At 40.2% G+C, this 19,625-nt stretch overlaps 1 protein-coding gene and 1 pseudogene across 3 annotated transcripts in view; one reads left to right on the plus strand and one right to left on the minus strand.

Annotated features, from left to right (window-relative positions):
* Positions 1-19,625, plus strand: part of MTMR2 (myotubularin related protein 2) — a 113,450-nt gene that overhangs the window by 66,901 nt on the left and 26,924 nt on the right. For all 3 annotated transcript variants that reach the window (XM_052652419.1, XM_052652420.1, XM_052652418.1), the window contains 4 exons: positions 6,907-7,001; positions 7,158-7,268; positions 11,202-11,303; positions 12,370-12,453. In XM_052652419.1, coding sequence (XP_052508379.1) covers positions 6,907-7,001; positions 7,158-7,268; positions 11,202-11,303; positions 12,370-12,453 — 392 coding nt within the window. The remainder of the gene's footprint in view (positions 1-6,906; positions 7,002-7,157; positions 7,269-11,201; positions 11,304-12,369; positions 12,454-19,625) is intronic.
* Positions 18,360-19,617, minus strand: LOC128060125 (ubiquitin-associated domain-containing protein 1-like; annotated as a pseudogene).

The raw sequence follows: 19,625 nt of genomic DNA on the forward strand, positions 1-19,625 counted from the left end.
TCCTCCTCTGTGACTGTACAGACTATTCAGTGTTTCCAGTGTACAAAGAACAGGCTCACTGTGCAGACACCTCCTATTTGACAGACTCGTTCCTGACAGCCTTCCCAGCCTCCAGTGTGTTCTTGATCTAGACCTATTGACTGTGTTTGGATTTTGACTAATGGAAACATGCCATTGAGTTATATTTTGCTGCTTTTCTGGTTTGAAAGAAGGTGACTTATTTTAAAAACTGTTGTGGAATTCCATCACAGTAAATTTTATTATTTTGAATTACTGCAGTTAGATAGTAGGTTGAATAGATAAAAAATTGAATTGTCACTTTGTACAAGTAATTTTTCTTGTAACACATTCTTTTTTTACTTCTTTATTTTTCTTCCTCTGAATAAATTTGTCAATTTTTGGATAAATATATTTCATCTACATTGCAAAGTGAGTCCTTTGCATGTCAGTGCCTTTCTTTATCCAACCTAAGTAACTAAGTATTAACTTATTGTATGGACTGGAAACACACTTTCAAGTTATTTTTTTGTCCTTATGCTTTAACTTTGTTACATTTGTGTGATAATATACAAAATACCCATAGCTTTTTTATTTTTAAGATATTTATTTATCAAAGTATAGTTGACTTACAGTATTAGTTTAGGTGTTCAGCATAGTAATTTGATATTTTTGAAGATTAAACAGCATACATAGTTATTATAAAATATTGACTATATTCCTTGTGCTGCATATTACATCCTTGTAAGTTGTTTATTTTGCAACTGGTAGTTTGTACTTCTTAATCCCCCTTACCTGTTTTGCTCCTTTCCCCACCCCTCTACCCTCTAATAACCCCTACTTTGTTCTCTGCATCTGAGTCTGTTCTGTTTTGTTATATTTATTCCTTTTTTTTGGTTTTTGATTCTACATATAAGTGGAAATAGTGACGCTTGTCTTTCTATATGACATATTAAATATAATATCCTCCAGGTCTGTTCATATTCTCACAAATGGCAAGATTTCATTCCTTTTTAGATATTCATTAACAGAAGAATGGATAAAGAAGATGAAATATATACAGAATAACCATATGATCCAGCAGTTCCACTCCTGGGTGTATATCTGGGGGGAGAAAAGCCTTAATTAAGAGAGAGACACACACCCCAGTGTTCATAGCATTATTTACAGTTGCCAAGATATGGAAGTGAACTAAGTGTTCGTCAGTAGATGATTAGATAAAGAACATGTGGAGTGTTTGTGTGTATATATGGGAATGTTTGTGTGTGTATGACATGGAATACAACTCAGCCATAAAAAAGGATGAAATTTTGCCATTTATAGCAACGTGGATGAACTTAGAGGTCATTATGCTAGACGAAGTCAGTTAGAGAGAGACAAGTGCTGTATGATATCACTTATATGTGGGATCTGAAAAGTAGAGCAAACTAGTGAATGTAACAACAAAAGTAGACTCATCACAAGTATAGAGAGCAAACCAGTGGTTGCCAGTAGGGAGAGGGAAGAGGGAGGGGCAGTGTAGGGGCAGGAGATTAAGACATACATGCTACTGGGTATAAAATAAGCTACAAGGATGTATTGTACAACACAGGGGATATAACCATTATTTTATAATAACAATGAACGGAATACTACCTTTAAAATATACCTGTAACTTAACTGTATAGTACAGCAAGTACATGTTATTTAAAAAATGAAAGGGTTGTATGCTTGTATTCACCAAAGAACTCTAAAGAAATAGTGTAAGATGATTGAGAAAAAGATGTGGTATACACACATATTGGAGAAGGAAATGGCAACCCACTCCAGTGTCCTTGCCTGGAGAATCCCAGGGACGGCGGAGCCTGGTGGGCTGCCATCTACGGGGTCGCACAGAGTCTGACACAACTGAAGCGACTTAGCAGCAGCATACACACACACACACACACACATACACAATGGAATATTATACAGCTGTTAAAATACTCATAGCTTTTGAGAAATAAAGTAATGTGTAGGTGAATACAGTAAATGATTTCTTAGTCACCTTTCATTTTATCATCAATCATAATTTTAAAAAGAACTTGAAAGTGATAGTCACTCAGTTGTGTCCGACTGTTTGCAACCCCATGGACTGTAGCCCACAGGCTACTATACTGGAGTGGGTTGCCACTCCCTTCTCCAGGGAATCTTCCTGACCTGGGCATTGAACCCACATCTCTTGCACCTCCTGCAATATGGGTGGATTCTTTACCATCTGAGCCACTGGGGAAGTCTTAAGCCAAGGGTCATTTATTTGTGTAAAAATAAGCAGGCCAAAGGGGACCTGTCCTCTGTGTTGTTGTTGCCTATGGCACATTTAGTTCCTTCATGTTTGGCATTTCTCTCTTGTTACTTGTAACTCTTGGTTGAATACTTGCCCATTCCTTTTTCCCCCCTCCTCACTTCAGGTATCCTAAGTTCTCCTGAGCTACTTACTCAGTAAGGTGTTATGTATTATTCCTACTTGATACTATATAATAATGATAATTATCATTACTGAGTGCTTACCGTCTGATTTAATCATCCTCACAATGACCTGAGAAAGATGCTGATCGCATTTTGCAGATGAAGAAACTAAGGCATAGGAAGACTGCCTGGCTAGTAAAGTTATATCTAGCACTGTGACAGTTTTTTTCCCTCTTGTGAGCCTAAAAGCATATGCTGTTTCCACTATGATAAATGACCTTATAAAAGAGTTTCACATTATCACTCAGTCTCTTTTGTTATCATCTTTTTTAGATAGCAGCACTCCATTTAGGACTTCATCCTTGGCTTCTTTCCCATTCCTCTCTCATTTGTTCTTTTTGGTTGATGATATCTAAGTTAGTAGCTTTGCCTACCATGTATTTACTGATGACTCCAAAATTTGTTGCTTCTAATGTGAACCTCTGTCCTAATACAGATAAATGATGCCGGCATCTTAGACACATGGCCATGGGTATTCTATAGATACTCTTAGACCCAACATATCCAAAACTGAAGTCATCACCTTTATTTCTAAATTTATTCCTTTTCTTCTTTCCGTCAGTTAACATTAACACTGGTTGTCCATTCACTCAAGGCAGAAATCTGGGAGTCATCTTCAGCTGCTCTATTTTTCTGAGCTTTGACATTCAGTCAGTTACCAGATCCAGAGGAGCAATCTCCAAAAATTTATGGAGTGTTACCTTTTTCTCTCAATTTTCATGAGCCCTTGGTATAGTATGTATGTTGAATTTCAGGTACCTATGAGAAACTTTTAGGAGTTTAGGAGAGAGATCAGGTTAGAAGTCATATTTTGGAATCATCAGCATATGGATATTGGTTGAAAATGAAAGTATGAAAATAACTCAGAGTGTATGGATTAAAAACAGGGCCAAGAACATAGCTTTGGTAGGCATTTTACAATTATATGGTAGAAGAAGAACCAATGAGGAGGAACTTAAGAAGGAATGAGGAGAATGTGATACAGTGTAAATTAGAGCAATCCAGACTGTATACTTTGTGCGAATACTTGCTTTACTTTCCCACGTCTGTGTTTTAGGTTCTTCTCTTCACTGGATGCTGTGTTAGCATCTCCACCCATCTAAAGGGTACTAACCATTGGGGCACAGCTCTCATGCCTGTGTTCCTTGAACCCTCTCTCATCCCATAGCTTAGTGCACTTTCCTTCTTTATATTGCTTAGAGTGTGTTTTTATGCCTCTCTGCACAGATTGTGTGCTCTCGTACATTATATTTATGTGCATATACTTTTCACCCTTATAGATATGTATTATCAGGTGTTTTCGTCTATCCCATAGAAACTATTATGGATTCTTTGTGAGCTTAGGGAGAATTTGAGAAGATCAGTAATTTAAGCTCTTTCGGCATCTGGCAGTATTAGTATTGCAAAATTTAGAGAAATACCTAATATATTAAATAAATACTCTGATTCAAATAATCAGATAGACTTGATTATTCAAAAAATTGAATGTAATATAAAGTGTGAAAAGTGAAAGTGAAGTCGCTCAGTCATGTCCGACTCTTTGCGACCCCATGGACTGTAGCCTACCTGGCTCCTGCGCCCATGGGATTTTCCAGGCAAGAGTACTGGAGTGGGCTGCCATTTCCTTCTCCAGGGGATCTTCCCAACCCAGAGATTGAACCTAGGTCTCCCACATTGCAGACCGATGCTTACCGTCTGAGCCACCAGGGAAGCATGAGGCTAGAATACCCTTGAGTGTATTAATTCATATAGAAAATTAGTTCATATAAAAAATTCATTAAAAAAAATTCATTTACATTAGGCCAACTAATGTTCCTAGTTGGCCTAATGTAAATTTGCAGTTTAGATATTTTTTAAAAAGTCACAGTGGTGTTAGAGACATCTACAGAATGTTTTAACAGTAGCAGCAATAGTTGAAAGGTACTGGCCTGGGCACATCAGCAGTAGTGATGGCCCCAACTGCAGTATTTCACCCTTTAACACAGGAGACAGACCGTGTTACCTGAGTGGCTTAAAAGTGGCTTAAAAGCGACACAATTGAGTTAGTCACTCAGTTGTGTCCAACTCTTGGTGGCCCAATGGACTGTAACCCGCCAAGATCCTCTGTCCATGAAATTTTCCAGGCAAGAACACTGGAGTGGATTGTCAGTCTCTTCTTCAGGGGAAGGGATTCTTCCTGATGCAGGAGACCCAGGAAGTGAACCCAGGGTCTCCTGTGTTACAGGCAGATTCTTGATCATCTGAGCCACCAGGGAAGCCATTTGCATGATGCTCTGGAAGGAGGTTTGAGTTTGCAGTCATGGAAACTGCACTCAAGTCCTAATCTTAGCAGTTACTGGTTCTGAAGCATTAGGCGATTTGTTTTACTTCTGTGAACCCTGGTGTTCTCATCTGAAAATTGTAGATAGTTAGAGGTCTTAATGTTTAAAGGTGATTTTGAAGGTTAAGGCAGGTACTCAGGTGAAAAGTACTTTATAAATTCTGTCAGTGGTGGTTTTATTGTCATTTGCTCTGATAAGGTTCCTAGTCACAGTCTTTCTTCTAATTCATACAAGCCCTGCTAGGCATAAATTCTCTCTTCAGAGTGACCTAGTTGCTACCAGCCTGAGGAAAAAGATAAAAGGGACAGAGCAAAGCAGAGCCTAATGATGATAATAGTAACATAGCTATAAGCTCTTGTGTTTAGTAGAGTACTTTTAATTTTGGAAGCGCATTATTTCATGGTTTTATAATAAAGAGGAAGTTGTAGCAAAAACTTTGGACTGGGACTAAGAGGGACATATCCTGTAGAAGAGTACAGAATAATAAGATTGATTTTCTTGTGTGAGTGAAGAAAATTGGCTCTAGAAAGAATCCAGGAATAGTAACACTGAATAAAGCTTTCCCAATTGAGGTAAAAATTCATAAGGGCAAGAAATTGAATGCAAGTCAAGTTTATGTATCTTTCTTTAATGATGGGTTTATTTAATTTTAATATCTTCCCTCTAAATGAAACATTGGAAATGCATTGGAAACAGTGATTAAAAAAAATGTAACTCATACTTGTATATTCCCAAGGGAGCCATTTTGAAGGTTAGAAATGTATGTTACAAGATCAGTCTCATTTCAAATGCCATACTAAGCAGTCAGTCCTTCACAGTGAGGAATAGAAAGCAAACTCAGGAAGTTGCATGCTTTATTAAGCATATTTCATGTTCCTGAGTTTTCCCAGAAGCCCCTTGAAAGGTTCTTAGAAGTTTTTTGCTTCTAATTGTGCCTTAGTTTCTTGGAACAATCAAGGTACTCCTTTATCTGCTGATTTGCTGCAATGATGACATAACAGGGATTTATGAATATTTTAAAATAGAAAAACCTTTGTATTGGGCATATGAACGCTACCATATTAAGTATTACTTTGAGCTGCTGCTGCTGCTGCTGCTAAGTTGCTTCAGTCGTGTCTGACTCTGTGCGACCCCAGAGACGGCAGCCCACTAGGCTTCCCTGTCCCTGGGATTCTGCAGGCAAGAACACTGAAGTGGGTTGCCATTTCCTTCTCCAATGTATGAAAGTGAAAGTGAAGTCGCTCAGTCGTGTCCAGCCCTCAGCAACCCCATGGACTGCAGCCTTCCAGGCTCCTCTGTCCATGGGATTTTCCAGGCAAGAGTACTGGAGTGGGGTGCCATTGCCTTCTCCATACTTTGAGCTAGTGGTAGTCAAGTTATCCTGCTTAATTAATGCATGTTTTAAAAAGAAATAATACTGTATAGATTCCTCATTTAACATTTAATTTAACAATGTGATTATTTCTCTACAAAGTTTGACATCTGTTTCTTAATCAGGTACATAATATCCTCTTATTATGCTAGTATATTTTTCTAAGAAATCATAGTTCATATACATTTTATTTTCTCTACAGTATTTTCCCCATAAATATAATCAGATCAGGAGTTACTGGTATTATGTTTTAGGTATTGTATGTTCAGAGGAATGTTGACAAACTAGACTACGGTCAGAAGAAGACCAGTAGACTGGGGAAGAAGATCTCGGAGCTGTGATTAAATGATGGGGGGATAGTGACTTGAAACACTGATGGCTGTTCCCACCATTACCGCCCCTCCTCCACTCACTGCTCCAACTGCCATGCCTGTTCTGTCCATCAGGGAGGGTGTCTGCCTTTGTTTCCCTGTGTCTGTCCAGAGTAAAGGATGTCCCTCTGTTTCTTTAGTCCTTTCCACTTATTCTGCTTTCCCTCCCCAGATTGTAGTGCGTGGTTGGAAGCTTGGATTTAGTTCCCGAGGTCTCTTGGAATCACTGATTCCGTGATTTTCAAGCATAATTTAAACTAGTGGTCAGAATGCTGTTAAATGTTATTTGTGAAAGATCGGAGTGCAGTTTTTAATAGTGTACAATAGAGAGTAAATTGTGGGCTCTTTTTCTTTTCAGCCAAAGATGTAACTTATATATGTCCATTCACTGGTGCTGTACGAGGAACTCTGACTGTTACAAATTACAGGTTATATTTCAAAAGCATGGAACGGGTAAGACTTGCTTGATTAGATTTTTTTTGTGTGTGTGTACATCTGTGTGTTGTTTGTTCATTTTTAATCATTTTTAGTTAAATAAGTATTTTTCTCAGGTACAGTTATACAGTATTAACTGCTCGGTTTTAATGTTTTTTTTTTCCCGTCTTTTAGGATCCCCCATTTGTTTTAGATGCTTCTCTTGGTGTTATAAGCAGAGTAGAAAAAATTGGTGGTGCTTCTAGTCGTGGTGAAAATTCTTATGGACTGGAAACTGTGTGCAAGGTAAATGTTGTAATATGTATGCAGTTTTTTCTTTTTTTTGGTTTGGAAAGCTTTCTATTAAATAGAGCCAGTGTTTAGAAATTGGTTTCCAAAATATCAAATGGATTTCATGCTAGAAGCATCATTCTAGTAGGATAAAACAACATTTAGCAGTAATAAAAAGGTGATCTGTTGTGAATTTAATTTTAAAATTAGAAACATAAGGCTCTGAGCAGTTAAGACTTGTAGTACTTCGTAGTGACAGAACTGATTATGATGTATTTACCTCTTTCCTATTTTTAGTTTTCATAATTTTTCTGCTTCTGAAACAGTAGTGGGGAAGACTTCGTTTGGTAGACCTTCTGTATTTTATTATCTAACTCATTCTATAAATGCATTGATACTTATCACTTACAGTGAACAATGTTAGATTTGTGATCTCTGAAGATTTTTCTTTGGGACCAGGCTTGATCACTGAAAAGCTTCTGTGTAGCAGTTTTTTTAAAGTATAAAAAGGGACAGGGAAAGCTTCTGACATAGACATCAGAAGAGGGATAGAGAGAGTGCCCCCTTGCTAGTCTTAGGAAAGGGAGCTATATACCTTTTCAGTTGGCTGTTACAGTAAATCAGAAGAATGTCTCAAAGTTGTAAAGGTCTTATCAGACCCACTCCCTTGGTTTACATTTTAAGATAATGGAATTAGAACTAACAATAGAAAGATCTTACCAGACCCCCTCCCATAATGTACATTTTCAAATAACAAGATTAGTCAGAAGGTTCTCAAGAAGGAGAAACATGTCTTCAAGCAGGATACAACACCACATTCATAACTTTAAAGATCCTTTCTTATGACAATCTTAGAAGTTTTATCAATCTAGTATTGAAACTAATGCCTTAGTAATTACTTGTATGCTTTTCCATTATCATTGGAAGGCCTTTAAGAGCGTAATACAGATATGGTATGGACCTAACAGAAGCAGAAGATATTAAGAAGAGGTGGCAAGAATACACAGAAGAACTGTACAAAAAAGATTTTCATGACCTGGATAATCACGATGGTGTGATCACTCATCTAGAGCCAGACATTCTGGAATGTGAAGTCAAGTGTCCTTAGAAAGCATCACTACGAACAAAGCTAGTGAAAGTGGTGGAATTCCAGTGGAGCTATTTCAAATCCTGAAAGATGATGCTGTGAAAGTGCTGCACTCAATATGCCAGCAAATTTGGAAAACTCAGCAGTGGCCACAGGACTGGAAAAGGTCAGTTTTCATTCCAATCCCAAAGAAAGGCAATGCCAAAGAATGCTCAAACTACCGCACAATTGCACTCATCTCACATGCTAGTAAAGTAATGCTCAAAATTCTCCAAGCCAGGCTTCAGCAATATATGAACCATGAACTCCCTGATGTTCAAGCTGGTTTTAGAAAAGGCAGAGGAACCAGAGATCAAATTGCCAACATCCACTGGATTATTGAAAAAGCAAGAGAGTTTCAGAAAAACATCAATTTCTGCTTTATTGACTAAGCCAAAGCCTTTGTGTGGATCACAAGAAACTGTGGAAAGTTCTGAAAGAGATGGGAATACCAGCCCACCTGACCTGCCTCTGGAGAAATCTGTATGCAGGTCAGGAAGCAACAGTTAGAACTGGACATGGAACAGCAGACTGGTTCCAAAGAGGAAAAGGAGTACGTCAAGGCTGTCTATTGTCACCCTGCTTATTTAACTCCTATGCAGAGTACATCATGAGAAATGCTGGACTGGAAGAAGCACAAGCTGGAATCAAGATTGCCGGGAGAAATACCAGTAATCTCAGATATGCAGATGACACCACCCTTATGGCAGAAAGTGAAGAGGAACTCAAAAGCCTCTTGATGAAAGTGAAAGTGGAGAGTGAAAAAGTTGGCTTAAAGCTCAACATTTAGAAAATGAAGATCATGGCATCCGGTCCCATCACTTCATGGGAAGTAGATGGGGAAACAATGGAAACAGTGTCAGACTTTATGTTTTTGGGCTCCAAAATCACTGCAGATGGTGACTGCAGCCATGAAATTAAAAGGCGCTTACTCCTTGGAAGGAAAGTTATGACCAACCTAGATAGCATATTCAAAAGCAGAGACATTACTTTGCTGACTAAGGTCCGTCTAGTCAAGGCTGTGGTTTTTCCAGTGGTCATTTACGGATGTGAGAGTTGGACTGTGAAGAAAGCTGAGCGCTGAAGAATTGATGCTTTTGAACTGTGGTATTGGAGAACACTCTTGAGATTCCCTTGGTCTGCAAGGAGATCCAACCAGTCCATTCTGAAGGAGATCAGCCCTGGGGTTTCTTTGGAAGGAATGATGCTAAAGCCAACTCCAGTTTTGGCCACCTCATGTGAAGAGTTGACTCATTCTAAAAGACTCTGATGTTGGGAGGGATTGGGGGCAGGAGGAGAAGGGGACAACCAAGGATGAGATGGCTGGATGGCATCACTGACTCGATGGATGTGAGTCTGTGTGACCTCCAGGAGTTGGTGATGGACAGGGAGGCCTGGCGTGCTGCGTTTCATGGGGTCGCAAAGAGTCGGACACGACTGAGCAACTGAACTGAACTGAGCTGTCAACCAAGTGACAGGCACATTGTCTCCTGATTACTCTTCTGTGGTATAGGAGTAAATACAGCATAGAATGGATATAAGAGGGCATGGAAGAGGGTGATTGGGAAATTTTGATCAGTTTAAATACAACTTTTCCCATAAAGTAAGACCATTATCAGTAAACTCAAATGTTTGTAGGGCCACTGCTACAGTACTTTTGGAAAACTCTTGTGTTTAACAGAATGATTATGAATATCTATTTGCTGTAAAAGTATTCACTAAGGAAAAACAAAAAGCTTAGGTTCTGACACATTTGTTTAAGAAGGTGGGTTTCTAATTTTGGACCAGATTTGTAATGTTCTACTTGTTCATGTTCTGTAAGGGCATTGTAGTCCTGTGCTCATTTTTACGGGATGCAGTTTAATGAAGCTATTTGGAATTCTTTCTAGATGAGTCTGAGTGAACTCCAGGAGATGGTGATGAACAGGGAGGCCTGGCGTGCTGCGATTCATGGGGTCGCAAAGAGTCGGACACGACTGAGCGACTGAACTGAACTGACCTGACCTGAACTAGATGAAAACAAAATGAATAGTCTTGAAATTATTCTTAATCCCAGTTTTTTTTTGTGCTGCTAATATCTTACTAAATTGGAATGTGGGTATCTACATTCAGTCTGAGTATAGAAACCTGCTTGAAAACAAGTAAGGGAAGGGAACTTTGGTTTTATATCTGAATATAGAACCTGGATGATATCAACCAAACTATTCAGAATTTTTGCTAGTAGATGATTGAAGAGCCTGGGACCTGGAATGGAGGAAGACCTTTAGGCAGAGTTTTGGTTTTATCAGTCTAGTAGCCAGAGACTTATGAATTAAAGATCAATGGAAGTGAGTCCTGGGAAGGAATTATAAATAGGAAAATGATCACCAAGCTTAATTGGAGTGAAGACTTTATGAAATATGTAACAATAGCTAGTCAGGTTTTTGGTGGGGAAATTCATAACAGAAAATGGCCTTTAACGGGGAAGGACATACTGTTGACAGTGTGTGTATGACTCGTGTGATACTGTGATTTCAGATGTAACATCTCTAATCTCCTGTGCCTACATCAGGTGCTGCGTCCTTCAGTGGCCCAACTTGAATTCATAAACAGAGGAGAGTTTTCTATTCTCTGAATCCCACCTTGTATCCTGTGTTTATTTTATTTCTCTTAATAAGGCATTGTAACTTCCCTTCCTCCAGGGGCTGTTGTCTGATCTATTTTTGTATCCCTCATTCACAGATCTTAACGTTTTACAAGATAGTTCCAAGTTGCCTTATTTATTCATTAAATAAAAAGTTAGCAAACAGTGATAGGTGACTTGAATCCTGACTCTTTTCTAGGATATTCGGAATTTACGATTTGCTCATAAACCTGAGGGGCGAACAAGAAGATCAATATTTGAAAATCTAATGAAATATGCATTTCCTGTCTCTAATAACCTGGTAAGAGATTTCTTCTATCTTTGAAAAATCTATTATAATTATTGGTGTAGTGTAAAGAAACTTGTATAGGCTATCTAGAATCTTGGTGTTTGCAATCTCACTTTGCCTTTTAACCAGATGTGTAGTTTAGGTTTAATTCAATCTATGGGACCAGTCTTTTTAAGATATAAAATGAGGAAACTGGACTGATTTCGCAGGTTCATTCCTGCAGATTGTTTAATTATGTGATCTTTATATCCAGGATGTTTCCATGATGAAAATCTGTATGTGAAATCTCCTTTTTAATTGAGAGCTGAGAGTTAAGTCTAGCAATATTGGAGGAAAGGTGGATCAATACTTAGAACTGAGTTTCTTCTGCGTGCTATTAACAGTGTTAGGTTTACTCATTTATTTTATATAATCTAATGTCCAAAGTAGCCCTATGGTGGTAAATATTGTTTATCCAGATTTTAAAGTTGAAACCAGAAGCAGGTAAGCAGTTAACTCAGTGGCACAGTTAGTAAAGAGTAAAATTTAGAATCGGTTTTGGTTTTCTGACTCAAGTTTAAATGGTTTTCATCATAGTTGTTCCTGCCATTCTGTCCATATTAATGATAAATTTTCATTTTTGATACACAGATTGCATGCCCCCAAATAAAAAGTTTTTTCAGTATGTTTTAGAATATGTTGCATTATCTGTAAAGCTGCTTAATTGCTGACATCTGTGGTGTCTAATTAATTAATTATATCAGAAGTTGTCTTTTTTATGTAATGTCTTTCATTATTTAGAAGTAAACCTAAAACAGCTACTAAAGATATCTGAAGGAATTATGGTAATATGTTAGCATTTGATAAATCTTGGTGGCAGGCCTTTGTGCTTTTCTGTGTTTGAAAAATACAAAAAAAGCAATAAACTTTCAAAATTACAAAACAAACGCTTAAAACAACAATTGAAAAAAAAGGATACCAGTACAAAATATCCTTTCAGATAAGTCAGTGAAAACTTGGGGTATGATAAAGGTACATTTCTGACTCATTACCTTCTTAAAGGTCTTTTTTAGCTATTAACTCTGTTTACCTTTTGTAGTCTCTTTTTGCTTTTGAGTATAAAGAAGTATTCCCTGAAAATGGGTGGAAGCTATACGACTCTCTTTCGGAGTATAGAAGGCAGGTAAGTACTTAAAAAAATTTTTTTTGATATTCTATATTCTTTAATACAACAAAACTCATGAATAGAAGTGAACAAACAGCTTTATATAGTTATGTGGTTTTTTGTTGTTGTAATAACCCATAATGGAAAAAAGTTTAAAAATATACGTAGCTGAATCACTTTGTGGTACATCTGAAACTAATTCAGTATTATAAATCAGCTGTACTTCAGTTTAAAAAAGAGTAAATAAACAGATACACACATTCAGAAAAGAGAATTATGAGATTAGGAAATACAGTAGTCAGAGCATTGGACTCTATACAGGTGCTTTATGGTCTATTGACTTCAAAAGATTAAAAATTAATCCATTAATTTATTAACTTTTTGCTGGAGAGTTAGGCACTTTGTCTCTGGGTCAACTACGTTAAAGTCTATTGGAGAGGACACTACTTGGTGTAGTTTATTACCAAAGAAAATGAAGATAATCTCTTTTTTCTGTTTCTTTCCTTGTTTTCATTGAAATATAATTGACATACAACATTATATTAGTTTCAGGTATATCAGATGATGATTTAATATTTATATGTATTGTGAAATGATTACCACAGTACTTGTTAACAGCTCACCTGTGTCACCATACACAGTTACAGAATTTGTCTTCTTGTGATGCGATCTTTCAAGATTATTCTCTTTGCAACTTTCAGATATGCACTACAGTATTAATTATGGTTACCATGCCGTACATTATCCCTGTAACTACATTACTTTTTAACTGGAAGTTTGTACCTTATGACTTCCTTTACCATTTCTGCCCACTCCTGACTCCCTACTTCCAGTAATCAACCATGAGTCGGTTCCCTTTATATATGAGTTTGGGTTTTTTTGGTCATTTTTATTTTTTAATTCCACATGTAAGCGAGATCATCGTACAATACTTGCTTTCTCTGTTTTATTTAAGTTATATCCTCAAGTTCCATCCATGTTGTCACAGAGTGACAAGCTCTTTTTCATGGCTGAATAAAATTCTATTCAAGAGCCAACTCATTGAAAAAGACCCTGATGCTGAGAAGACTGAAGGCAAAGGAGAGGGGCAGCAGAGGCTGAGATGGTTAGATAGTATCACTAACTCAATGGACATGAGTTTGACCTAACTCCAGGAGGTAGCGGAGGACAGAGGAGCCTGCTGTGCTCTAGTCCATGGGGTCTCAGAGAGCTGGCCAGGACTTGGTGACTGAACAGCAATATAATTCCATTTAGAGTGGGAGTGATTTCTCTATCTTACTATATGTATGTATATATATGTTTGTGTGTCAGTTCAGTCGCTCAGCCGTGTCTGACTCTTTGCGACCCCATGAATCGCAGCACGCCACGCCTCCCTGTCCGTCACCAACTCCCGGAGTTCACTCAGACTCACGTCCATCCAGTCAGTGATGCTATCCAGCCATCTCATCCTCTGTCGTCCCCTTCTCCTCCTGCCCTCAATCCCCCCCAGCATCAGAGTCTTTTCCAATGAGTCAACTCTGCACATGAGGTGAGTCAACTCTGCACATGAGGTGGCCAAAGTACTGGAGATTCAGCTTTAGCATCATTCCTTCCAAAGAAATTCTAGGGCTGATCTCCTTCAGAAGGGACTGGTTGGATCTCCTTGCTGTCCAAGGGACTCTCAAGAGTCTTCTCCAACACCACAGTTCAAAAGCATCAGTTCTTCGGCACTTAGCTTGATGTGTGCCCAATTGCTCAGATGTGCACTACTCCTTGAAACCCCATGGACTGTAGCCTACCAGGCTCCTCTGTCCGTGGGATTTTTCAGATAGGAATTTAGGAGTGGGTTGCCATTTCCTCCTCCAGGGGACCTTCCCGACCCAGGGGCAAAGCTGTGTCTCCTGCATTGGTAGGTGGATTCTTTACCACTGAGCTGGCTGGGAAGCCCCCGTATATTATTATGTATATATATTACATGTTCTTCATTCATTCATTCATCAGTGGGCACTTAACATTGTGTCCTTATGTTGGCTATTGTAAATAATGCCGTGGTGACAGGGGAAGCATATATCTTTTTGAGTTAATGTTTTCAAAATGGAATTGCTGGATCATATAGCAGTTCTATTTTCAATTTTTTGAAGACCTGCCATACTGTTTCCCATAGTGGCTGCACCATTTGCATTCCCAGCAACAGTGCACAAGGGTTCCTTTTTCTGCACATCCTTGCCAACACTTGTGATTTTTTATTTTTTTCTTTTATGATTACTATTCTAACAGGTTTGAGGCAGTATCTCGTTGTAGTTTTGATTTGCATTTCTCCATTAGTGATGTTGAGCGTTGTTTCATGTGTCTTCTGGCCCTTTGTATGTCTTTGGAAAAATGTTTATTCAAATCCTTTCCTCATTTTTAATCGGACTTTTTGTCGTTTTTAAGTTCTTTATATATTTTGGATATTAATAGCCTTACACATGGCACTCTATGGAACTGGAGAAAATATTTGCAAACCATGTATCTGATAAGGGTGTTAATATCCAAAATATATAAAGAACTTGAACTTTAACATAAATGTTGAGACTAAAGATAGAGCATCAGAGTATTCCTTTGTTTGTCTTGTAAATTAAAAGTTGAATTCAGTAATTTACTGTATAAAATTCAAAAGATATGAAAGGATATACTTGAAGGTTTTCCTTCTGGGCCAGCATTTTTCCCAGCTGTCCCAGCTCTTCTCCCTTTAGGAAATAACTTTACTCACCACTTGTATATCCTTTCAGAGATTTTTATGCTACATAGCCTGTATATGTGTGTTCAGTTCAGTTCAGTTGCTCAGTCGTGTCCGACTCTTTGCGACCCCATGAATCACAGCATGCCAGGCCTCCCTGTCCATCACCAATTCCCGGAGTTCACTCAAACTCAAGTGCATAGAGTCGGTGATGCCATCCAACCATCTCATCCTCGGTTGTCCCCTTCTCCTTCTGACCCCAATCCCTCCCAGCATCAGAGTCTTTTCCAATGAGTCAACTCTTCACATGAGGTGGCCAAAGTACTGGAGTTTCAGCTTTAGCATCATTCCTTCCAAAGAACACCCAGGGCTGATCTACTTTAAAATGGACTGGTTGAATCTCCTTGCAGTCCAGGGGACTCCCAAGAGTCTTCTCCAGCACCATAGTTCAAAAGCATCAATTCTTTGGCACTCAGCTTTCTTCATAGTCCAACTCTCGCATCCATACATGACCACTGGAAAAACCATAGCTTTGACTAGACGGACCTTTGTTGGCAAAGTAATGTCTCTGCTTTTCAACATCCTATCTAGGTTAGTCATAACTTTTCTTCCAAGGTGTAAGCATCTTTTAATTTCATGGCTGGAATCACCATCTGCAGTGATTTTAGAGCCCCCCAAAATAAAGTCTGACACTGTTTCCACTGTTTCCCCATCTATTTCCCATGAAGTGATGGGACCGGATGCCATGATGTACATTATTATTATTTTTAAAGCAGATAATAGCATTCTCTGCACACTGTATATATCTTTTTCATTTAATACATTTTGGAGATTATACCATCTCAGAATCACGGGCCACTCAATTCTTTTCTTCTTTGAAACTGAGATATCATTCACATACCATAAGATTTTCTACTTTAAAGTGTATAACCCACTATTGTTTAACATATGAAGTTGTGCAGCTGTCACCACAGTCTGCTGCCAGAGCATTTGCGAGATTCCACTTCTGAATGCTAGCTCTAGCTCTTGCTTAGTTCTCACACTTAGAGGTGTGCCACAGTGCCTTTATTTTTCACTTACCTTTATGGATTTTTTGAGGAGTTAGTGTGATATGCAGGAAGGTGCATTGTAAACCACAGAAATCTATCTAAATGATTATTATTGTATTTATTACATTGTAAAGCTCTAAAAACAAATCATGATTGGTTGGCTTTTTTGTGTGCTGTTGCTGAAACACAAAAGGAAAGTCGCATTAAATGCATAGACTTATCCATTATCATGCCTAAAGAAATTAGATCATATATTTTTAAAATGGACAAAACCATGAATAACCATTTAAGTTTTCTGTGTGGGTGAATATTCGTTTAATTGTCTCTTGACACATATAGTGATTTACAGAGGACTCTGAAATTTGTGGGTAAGGTAAAGAGAAATCATCAGGTTGCTAAAATGGTAAAAATCAGTAAATAAAAAATAAGTATGGTCTTCTGCACAAATAATCATATGGTAGATATCTTGGTTAACAAATCTGAGAGCACTCAAGTACAGCCAAGGAAAATAGAATTTTATTCTCAGAGCTGAGATGTAACTAACAAGGAAAGCTATAATCCTGTTAATTTGGTTGTAAATTGACTCTGACAAATGGATACATTAACTGAAGGGCAGTGATTTTGTGGAGAGCAGAAAGATATATGTCAAAGATCAATAGTTGTCAGTATGTCTTTGAACAATGTCTACAAAGAAAGTATGTGCTGACTAGCCAACTCCAGTTTGCTGCTTGGAAGGCAGTTCCTTTAGTGGAGATAGTTATGTCAATTTCTCTAAGAGTGAGGAGAACGAGAGCCCTTAAGGTAATGGCTTACCTCAGTGATTCTACTCCAACCTAGCCATTTTTCTGAAGTGTGCTGTATGCTCAGTCACTTGGATTGTGTCCGAATGATTCTTTTGTGACCCTATGGACCGTAGCCACCAGGCTCCTTTGTCCACGGGATTCTCAAGGCAAGAATACTAGAGTGTGTTGCCAAGCCCTCCTCCAAGGTCTCTTCCCAACCAGGGATTGAACCTTCATCTCCTGTGTCTCTTGAGTTGCTGAGCCCCCGGGAGAGTCCATTTTTGTTTTTTTCTGAAGAAGATGACACAATCTCAGTGGTTACAGCAGTTCTCCCTGGCAGTGATTTTTGAAGGATATGGGAAGACGGTGAGAGAGAGAGAGGAGTTAAATACCTGGGTTCAAGGTGGTACACTAGGATCTCCAGAGATCTGACCCTTTCAGCTTTGACTCTGTATTTTCTAAGAAAACTTCAAAAGCCAGTTTTTCTTCTTGTAGAAGCTTCCTTATGGTTCGTTGATTTCTTCATTTGTTAATCAGATTCATGTATCACCTAGTGTGTGTTAGTGGCTAAAACAGAAAGACACAATCCTGACTCCCAAAGGATACATGTTTAATGGCAGATTCAAAGAAATAAACTAATAATCAAAATATATGGTCATGAATCCTGTGATTAATAGAGCAAGTACTCCGGTGAGAGAACATGATGCCATCTGGAAACAGAAGGTGTTTGGTTTAGGCTGGACTGCAGCAAGCACCAGAGAGTGCTGCAGAGTGGCCAGAGATCAGTGGGGAAAAGCAAGGGGGTGAGGATCTTTGTCAGGTCCTGTCTAGAGTTCTAAATGTATCTGAAAAGAAATAGGTAGCCATTGATAGTTTTAGGCAGAAGAATGACATGATAACTTTTGCATCTTAAAAGAATTTTGAGGCAGTGTGGAGAATGGATTGCAGAGGTTCAGAAGAGAAGTGAGGCTTGAGAGGAGTGAGCAAAGTTTTCTGGTGCTTTTGTGTTTTTTTTTTTTTTGGAAAATGGGAATTTATTTATTAAAGAGAAGTCATCTGTGAATTCTTCTACTCAAGTTAGTACCTTTGACAATAACACTTTGGATTGAAACATGCCTTGTTTCAAATAACAAGTGGACTCTACAAGCAGCGCCTACGGTCAATTCAAGTAGCGGTTCAAGAGCCCAGGGGGACGTTGGAGGGAGGCGACCCCTTCCTGGGGTGACGGCCTTGTCTGTAAACACTGTCGGAGGCTGGAGGCCCGACCGAGCACGCTGCCGCCCGAGGTTTTTCAGCAGTAAGATCCCAGCAGGAGTGCAGCCCTGGCGCCCGACACGCAGGGCAGGGTCCCCTCCAGCCCACCTGCTCCCCTCCCCCAGCCCAGGGGCACCCTGGGGTCTGCACACTCTCCCCACCCCTTGGGCTAGGAAGAAGAGGCCCTCCGGGCCAGGTGGCTGGAGTGCGCGGCCTATGTGCGGTTCAGGGTCTGGAAGATTCTGGAGATCTGCAGCATGACCGGGCCCGTCTCAGGGTCGTTCATCCCCTGAGTGCTGTTCAGCGGCTTCTCAAGCATGTCTTCAAATGCTAGTAAGGTTTTCGAGTTGGTCAGGCCCAGCTGCACCACGGGGTTGTCCAGGATGGCCTGAAACGGGGCTTTCGGGGTCGATGCCCTTGTCCAGCTCCTCGGGGGAGGGCCTGCGGTCACCCAGCAGCCATTCACAGGCGGCGTTCTGCTGGTTGTTGCTCACTCTGAGGGCGTCGATCACTTCCTTCTCGTCGAAGCCCATCTCCATCAGGGAAATGACAGCCCGGGCGTCCGCACGGAACTCCCTTCTCCTCCGGATCTTCCTGAAGATCTCTGTCAGCTCGTCTCTGCCCTCCTCCTCCTCACTGGTCCCGGCAGCAGGGGCGGCCTCGGCGCCCACCTCTCCCTGTGAGGCTGGGCCTGGGAGCGGAGTGCCGATGGTGGGGTCCTCTGCGTGCTCAATGAGCCACTCCATGGCCTGGGGCACTGACATGTGGTTCAGCCGCAGGGCCTTGGCCGCCCTGGTCTCCGGGAATCCCATCTCCGTGAGCTGCCGCAGGGCTGCCTCATCCACGTGCTCGTCCTCGTCCTCGTCCAGCATGGCGTTTGCCTTCCTAAATAATTCCACGGCATCCGGGTTCAGCGCCAGCAACTTATGAGCCACCTCGATGAGAGACACCAGGATTCTCCGTAGCTCCGTCTGGAAGTCCCTCGCGCTGGTCTGCACCACGGCCCGGTCCATGTTGTGGGAAGGCAGGCTGGCGGTGGCTCGGAAGATAGCGTCTCTGTCCCGGGCTCTCTGCTCTTGTTTACTCTTTTCTTCTGCGGAGACTTCAGCCATCTTGGGGAGGGGGGCTGGAGCGCGCTTTCGGATCAACAGTATCACATCCTCGTCCTGGACGTGCTCCTCCAGGAGGGTCTTGGCGTCACTCAGCACCCTCTCAGATGCGGCATGTATTAATTTGTGATGGGTCACATTCTTGGGGTCTTCTAAGCTCCCAGGCGCACAGTGCTTGAGCCAGCGCTCCTTGAGCTTCTCCACCGAGGTGTCCTCGGTCGCCTCCTCCAGCCACTCGGTGCAGCCGCAGCACCTTTGCCCGCAAAGATCTTCTCCTCCTGCACGAACATCTCGCCGC

Source organism: Budorcas taxicolor, chromosome 15, assembly GCF_023091745.1.
Source record: "Budorcas taxicolor isolate Tak-1 chromosome 15, Takin1.1, whole genome shotgun sequence".
Lineage (NCBI taxonomy): Eukaryota > Metazoa > Chordata > Mammalia > Artiodactyla > Bovidae > Budorcas > Budorcas taxicolor.